This window comes from Fusarium venenatum, assembly GCF_020744135.1.
Source record: "Fusarium venenatum strain MPI-CAGE-CH-0201 chromosome Unknown EDB82scaffold_2, whole genome shotgun sequence".
NCBI lineage: Eukaryota > Fungi > Ascomycota > Sordariomycetes > Hypocreales > Nectriaceae > Fusarium > Fusarium venenatum.
Genome location: NW_027072130.1, coordinates 1,625,464 through 1,632,305, shown reverse-complemented (window position 1 = coordinate 1,632,305; position 6,842 = coordinate 1,625,464). Strand labels below are relative to the sequence as shown.

The following is a 6,842-nucleotide window of genomic DNA, read 5'->3' as shown; positions in this document are numbered from 1 at the left end:
CACTTTTGCTGTGCTCAAAAGCATTCTATTCAAAAGGTCCTAACCAACCTGCCAGCCTCATTTGTGATTCTCTAGGCTTCTACTAGGATCTATCATGTGTTGCAAGCCTCATGGCAATCTGGCTGTATTGTCACTGACTCTGTTGCAATACTTGACTCATGAATGGCCTTTTATTGAGGATTATGCTTTTCATCTTTATATGTAAAAGGAAATAAATTTGTGCCCGAGAGTATTTTAAGTATTTACTTTCTGGTTGCTATATCAACATCATTAATCTTTCGTCTTTACCTTTCTGATCACCTAGGTTCGCCTTTGACTCGATGTTTAAGCCAAACTATGTCTGCAGTATTGTTGAGTGAGCCAGATAAGTTTGTTATCAACCTATTTCATACCCGCGGAAACCGCAAAGACCAAGTGCTCTCCACAGATCGGAGGTTCTAGATTTTGGCTTGACCGTTGGCTTGCCTACTGATAAGGAAGGCCAAGACTCATCACGTTCATGCGGCTCAAGAGTCGGTGTTACGCGTGCTGCCGGCTAAAAGAGGTAAATCTCCGTTGCCTATCACATTTTTGGTTGGCTTCCGAGCTGGAAGGTCTAAGACGTGTGATATCAATGTAATATTTGTTGGCAGCTTGACCTCTACTCCAATGTGCTCCCAATGACAAATCCTTTCCATCTTTTGCATGTGGCCTTTCGCCAAATATGCTTTCCCCAACACGCCGAGTATGCATCCAGGTATATAAATCAGGTATCATACATAATAAACAATAAAAAAGAGAGTTCTTGATAGAACATGTGTTTGCTTTTCTTAGGTCATGTAGTACTTGGGGCCCTCGCCTCCCTGTGGCACTTGCCAGTTGATGTCTTGGTGAGGCGCCTTGATATCACATGTCTTGCAGTGAATACAGCTATCGCAGTGTTAGTTATCAAACTTTCAACTCGAAATCGAAGTATGAGTCTAAATGGACTTACTTTTGTGCGTTGATTTGGAATCGAACGCCATGGGGCTTTGACTCATCCTCAACATACTCGTAAACACCAGCTGGGCAGAAGCGGTTCTCCATACCCTTGTAGGGAGGGTATGTTGACTCAGTGTGGGCATCCCAATCCTTAACTTGAAGGTGAACGGGTTGGTCCTCCTCATGGTTGGTTCCAGTACGGGAGACGCTTGTCAATATATCAAAGGTGAGCTTGCCGTCAGGCTTCTCATACTCGATCTTGGGAACCTTGTCGGCGGGAAGAATAGCCTCGTGGTCAGGGGTCTTGTGCTTAAGTGTCCAAGGAACTCGGCCCTTGAAGACATAGGCTTCAAGACCGGAGTACATGAGACCGCCATAAAGGCCGAGCGGGGTATGGAAAGATGGTCGCATGTTTCGGACCTCGTGAAGCTCCTTCCAGATGGAAGAGTCCCGAAGCTTGTTCTCGTAGTCGTATAGGAATACTGTACCTTCGTCGGTCTTCTCGCTAAGAGCAGTCCATGCTGCCTCGGCGGCCAGCATACCTGACTTCATGGCATTGTGTGTGCCCTTGACCTTGGGAACATTGACGAAACCAGCAGAGTCACCAATGAGCGCACCACCAGGGAAAGCCACCTTGGGGATGGACTGGAAACCACCCTCGATTAGAGCACGGGCACCGTATGAGATGCACTTCCCGCCCTCAAGAACATCGCGGAAAAGAGGGTGTTTCTTGAGCTTCTGGAACTCTTGGTATGGCGACATCCAAGGGTTTGAGTAGTCAAGAGAGGTAACGAGACCGATCTGAACAAGGTTTTCACCAAAGTGGTACATGAACGAACCGCCGTACACGTCCTTGGGCAATGGATAACCCACTGAGTGCACAACCAGACCCTTTTCAAACTTGGCAGGGTCAATCTCCCAAACCTCCTTAACACCAAGACCGTAAGTCTGGTGCTGGCTATCCCTTCGCAAATCGAACTTGTTGATAACCTGCTTACTCAAACTTCCGTGGCAACCCTCGCCAAACATGGTGACTCGTGCGTGGAACTCCATGCCTCGCTCGAATGTTTCCTTGGGCTTGCCATCACGACCAACACCAAGATCGTTGGTGGCGACACCCTTGACAGAGCCATCTGCATTGTAAACAACCTCGGAAGCAGCAAATCCAGGGTAAACCTCAACACCGATCTCTTCAGCACGCTCGCCGAGCCACTTGACGAATTGGTTCAAGCTAACAATATAGTTTCCGTGGTTGGCCATCTGAGGAGGCGCGGGAATAGGAATAGCAGAGTTCTTAGTAAGTAATCGCATACGATCGGTGCCGGCGGGAGTGGCGTGTTCGAATCGGTTGGGGTTGTTCTCGTCGAGCCAGTCGGGGAACAATTCATTGATGGCACTAGGCTGGATAACAGCTCCAGAGAGGATATGAGCACCGAGATCGCCAGCCTTTTCCAGGACAAGCACACGGAAGTCTTCGTTACCAGCCTCATTGGCGAGCTGCTTAAGACGAATAGCAGCACTGAGACCAGCAGGACCGCCTCCTACAATGCAGACATCAACCTCATCAGACTCGCGTTCGACGGTGGCGGGGTCAAAATCTGTGTCGTCGTCTCGAAGTCTCGAAGTGGTGCTGAAGGCGCGACAGGCCAATGGCACTTTTGCAGCTGACCATAGTGCCGTACTCGTCCTCCTTGGGAGAGAGGATCTGGCAGTGATTGTGGCGGGGGAGAAGGTTGATCTGGCGGGACGCAACTGAGTTCGAGAAAGCACTTGCGAGCTGCGCTGGACACATCGCGAAACTGGTCGTGGGGCGGGCATGATGACGAGAGGATTAATTGAGTTGTTCAGCCACCAGAAAGGATATGGCTAGAAGAAAGAAGTAAGAGAGAGAAAAAAGAGAGCTCAAGGTAGGAGAGAAATGTCCTGGGGCCAGCGGCAACTAAAGCAACTTTCCGCCGATGACTTTCTTTCTTTCCTGGTGCGATGGTCTAGTTAGTCTGGCAAGGTAGTGGGGGTGTGCAATGCCGTTTTTTTGACAATTATCTCGTCACTTATTGGTTCTTTAGTGGGTGTCGTTATAGATCCTGGGGCTTCGTTCTCCGGCTTCACTTTCATATTATCCTCGGGTCTATACCTAGGTCCTTTCAATTAAAATTCCAGCTATAGATTGAGATCATTAATTTTATATACTAGGAATATCATGCTTTGTTACAGCGTATCTGCTCGTAAATCATCCAGCTTCTCTAGAACAACTCGAGGCTGTCACCGGCAATCGGCTCTATATAACCGAGGCCACAATCCATAGTCACAATGTCTTAAACTCGGCTGATCAGCATCGCATTTGGTTCTCAGATAACCTGGGGTAGCCGTGGCCGATGTCAGCATGTGCAAGTCCAGACTAATGTCATCATAGGTCACATGCGCTTTCTATTCTGCAGGGTGATTTTGTTATATTTATCGAATCGATATGTTCAACATCATCGTCACAGTGACTTACTGGACTCAATTGATTATGGCTATTGATTGACTCTCATAAATGTCTATCTTGCAAGGGTCCATGATCAATTACGTCAATTCAATGCCCCAAGCGTCCGGTATCTTGATGCTTGTTCCCGATGCTTTGATTCGGCTTAATGTACTCTTTTGCCGCGGTATCGGGCCTTGGGGTATAAGCGGATTCCTTCGGTATAGTGGCTTATTTCGCTGTGCATCACTGATGATTCTTCACACATTGATTACCCTATACATGAAGAATAGTTTTGTCAACTAGACGGCGTAATAACTCGTAACTACGTAGTTCAAATGCTATTAAATGAGTTGGTATTTTCTAATGTTATAAGTGACATTATTTCCTTTGCACAATGTCTGAGTGACGAGAAAGTTGTGTTATTATTCTACGTCCATTTTACAAACGCCAAATCCTAAAAAGGCAGATCGCTGCAACCTAAAAGAAAGTACTGATCAATGGTCACACTAAATAATAGACCATATCTGAAGGAGCATTGACTATCAATATAGACACCGGATCCTTCTCCAGGCCACCGGCAACCTGTCCTACTTGATTTACCAACTTACACCAATGGTCTCATGAACCAATATCTAATCATTTGGTAGTCGTCACAGAACGCACCGCTATCCGCCAGCTCAGTCAGTGTGCGACGAACACCAAAGTGAGCCATATCAACCCATTCCGTCCATGGGAAAGTGTTCTGGGTCCAAAGGACAACAGTACCCTGCGGATCGGTCAAGATGGCTGTAGGTATTGGTTTCACCTCTATGAAAGACATAACCTCGAAGAACAGACCGTAGTTATCACTTACTAGCCTGAGGCAATCTTCTCTTATGAGATAGTTGGGAGGGAGAAAATCACTGAACGCATACATGATGTTTGTATGAAACAAGACTAAGTGAGATGTCTGATTTTACACGGGTTCTTGTTTCAGCTGGTGACGAGACCATTGTTGTCCAGGCTGAACGAGCATTGTATTTATGTTTCTAGATACACAGATACAACTACAGGCGAGAGAGAAGCAAACAAACTGTGCATCACAGAGCTAATGATGCACTTTGTCACGAACTCATCACGGTAGTGGTGACGGTATCTTTTCATGAGTCTGATTAGGAAGAAGGAAATGATGGGGTATGTGAATCACTCTAGATACATCCCGAGATATATGAGACTATTCAATTACACCTGTAGTGTAACAAAGATTACCTATGAAATGATAGAAAAAATACAGTCCTCTTAAGCATGGATTTTAGCCTGGAAGTCGATCTAGGAACCATCCATTCATCTGCACCACTTCCCCAGCTTCAACCCATCTTGGTCCTAGTCAGGGGTCAAGGATTAACCATTGATCTCCACCAACACTCTAGTCCAGACCCTGAATTCTCCCCCTAAAAGTGAGGCAGGTAGCTGAGGTGCTCGTTTCAGTCCATACAAAACAACCGACCAACATGTTTCTTCTTCCACGCTGAACAACGTCAAATGACGGAAACATAACCAAAATGTACCGTCTTGTTTCATTCTTATTAGGCGTAGCAGCTGTATCTGCTAACTGTCCCAATTACGAGCAATTCGCCCGCGAGCGGCACGAACCGCTCTCATCTGGGCGCTATGAGTTCCCACTTCAGCGCCCCAGCAAAGACTGTCGCACATATTCGGTACCAGCGGTTGAGCATGTGATTTACGAGGAAATGGATCAAGCTATTGGTGATCCAGATCTTTATCGTTTATTTTTGAATACATGGCCTAACACTTTGGATACAACCGTGAAGTGGAGGGGTGTCTCGGCGGATAACGCTGATGAAGAGGTTTGGCGATACCATCATGAAGTTGACATCGTACCATTGACTGACATACACACTTCAGTTAGCATTTATCACCACAGGTGACATAAATGCGCAATGGATCCGCGATAGCTCAAATCAGTTGCAGTCATATAAATCTGTTCTGTCCTCCGACGATATCGCCTCTCTTTTCCGCGGCGCAATCAACCTTCAAGCTCGATACCTCACAAAGTCGCCTTTCTGCAACGCCTTTCACCCTCCGCCCGAAGCCAAGCTACCTCGCACAAAGCGATCCGTTCAACCTCGAGATACCGTGAGCCCGAAATACGACCCCGAATTCGTCTTCGAGTGCAAGTACGAGCTCGACTCCCTCGCCGCCTTTCTCCAGTTATCATGGGACTACTACGAAGAAGCGGAAGACGGTGAATTCTTTGGAAAATTTGGTTGGGTCGAGGCCGTTAGGAAGATCCTAAAAGTCGCCGAGCGCATGCAGGAGGGAACATATGACGAGCAAGGCATGGTGCAGAAGCCAGCATACACATGGTTGCGAAATGCGGACAGTGCTTCAGAAACAGTCTCCAACCATGGCCATGGAGCGCCTGTGAAAGGTCACATTGGCCTTGTGCGCAGCTTCTTCCGACCATCTGACGATGCCTGCATCTATCAGTACTTTATACCCGCAAACATGATGTTTTCGAGGTATCTCACCTCATGCGCCAAGATAATGCGACCTCTGGATGAGGAATTGGCCAAGAAAATGGAGGCAATGGCGAGCGGTATTGAATATGGCATCAATCAGCATGCTATCATCCAGCACCCCGTATATGGAGAGATGTACGCCTACGAGATTGACGGATTTGGATCACACAGTCTCATGGACGACGCGAATCTGCCTTCTTTGCTCAGTATTCCGCACATGGGTTACAAGCCAGCTTCGCAACACGTCTACGATAACACCCGTGCCTTTGTCCTCAGTCCATCTAACCCATACTACGCACGAGGGCCAGTCCTCAACGCCACAGGTGGACCGCATCTCGGCCCTGGTATGGCGTGGCCCATGGGGCTCATCGTTCAGCTCCTGACGAGCGATGACGACGAGGAGATTGTGGATGGTATTCGTCAGTTGATGAGCTCAACGAGCGGACTTGGTCTCATACACGAGACAGTTAATAGCTTCAATGAGAAGCACTGGACAAGATCATGGTAAGTTGTGTTCACTCAGACTATGAGTGAGATTGGTGCTGATGATAAATTAGGTTCTCATGGGCGAATGGCTTGTTTGGACAAATGATCCTGGACTTGTATAGAAGAAAACCAACGTTGATAGCCAGGAGCTACCAGGACGTCGGAAATGTTTGAATGAATACGAGTATATTGGAGTACTGCGAAACTTGGTTGCCCTGAAGGCGTCAGAAAAAAATAATATAAAAAGACCGCTGGAAGCATAGGAGACGAAATTATTAGGTTAGTTCATGATTTTTAGATCAGACTTGCCAAGCTGTTTATTTTTATATCCTACAACCTTGAGGTCGACATTTCTGTTACCCAGTATACATGCTAATCACCACCAAGAATAAATATTGAATAAAAAG

The 6,842-nt window shown here is 46.9% G+C and overlaps 3 protein-coding genes across 3 annotated transcripts; 1 reads left to right on the top strand and 2 right to left on the bottom strand.

Annotated features, from left to right (window-relative positions):
• Positions 1 to 809: 809 nt before the first annotated feature.
• Positions 810 to 2,778, bottom strand: EDB82DRAFT_544814 (uncharacterized protein; the record flags this gene model as incomplete). Its single annotated transcript, XM_025733400.1, has 2 exons — positions 810 to 909; positions 974 to 2,778. The coding sequence occupies 2 exons, from the start codon at positions 2,776 to 2,778 to the stop codon at positions 810 to 812; spliced, it is 1,905 nt and encodes a 634-aa protein (XP_025584309.1).
• A 974-nt stretch (positions 2,779 to 3,752) lies between these two features.
• EDB82DRAFT_495408 (uncharacterized protein) lies at positions 3,753 to 4,721 on the bottom strand. The gene has a single exon (XM_065608510.1). It carries the CDS (start codon positions 4,341 to 4,343, stop codon positions 4,032 to 4,034), a length of 312 nt encoding a protein of 103 aa, XP_065464547.1. The 5' UTR covers positions 4,344 to 4,721; the 3' UTR covers positions 3,753 to 4,031.
• EDB82DRAFT_495406 (uncharacterized protein) lies at positions 4,722 to 6,842 on the top strand. The gene is made up of 3 exons (XM_025733397.2): positions 4,722 to 5,274; positions 5,333 to 6,453; positions 6,507 to 6,842. The coding sequence occupies exons 1-3, from the start codon at positions 4,969 to 4,971 to the stop codon at positions 6,607 to 6,609; spliced, it is 1,530 nt and encodes a 509-aa protein (XP_025584307.2). The 5' UTR covers positions 4,722 to 4,968; the 3' UTR covers positions 6,610 to 6,842.

Excerpts from the sequence above, each read along its gene's own strand:
- EDB82DRAFT_495408 (XM_065608510.1), bottom strand. The coding sequence starts at position 4,343 with ATGTATGCGTTCAGTGATTTTCTCCCTCCCAACTATCTCATAAGAGAA.
- EDB82DRAFT_495406 (XM_025733397.2), top strand. The coding sequence starts at position 4,969 with ATGTACCGTCTTGTTTCATTCTTATTAGGCGTAGCAGCTGTATCTGCT. Across the intron at positions 5,275-5,332 it reads CGGATAACGCTGATGAAGAG|TTAGCATTTATCACCACAGG; the intron begins GTTTGGCGATAC and ends TACACACTTCAG. Across the intron at positions 6,454-6,506 it reads AAGCACTGGACAAGATCATG|GTTCTCATGGGCGAATGGCT; the intron begins GTAAGTTGTGTT and ends ATGATAAATTAG.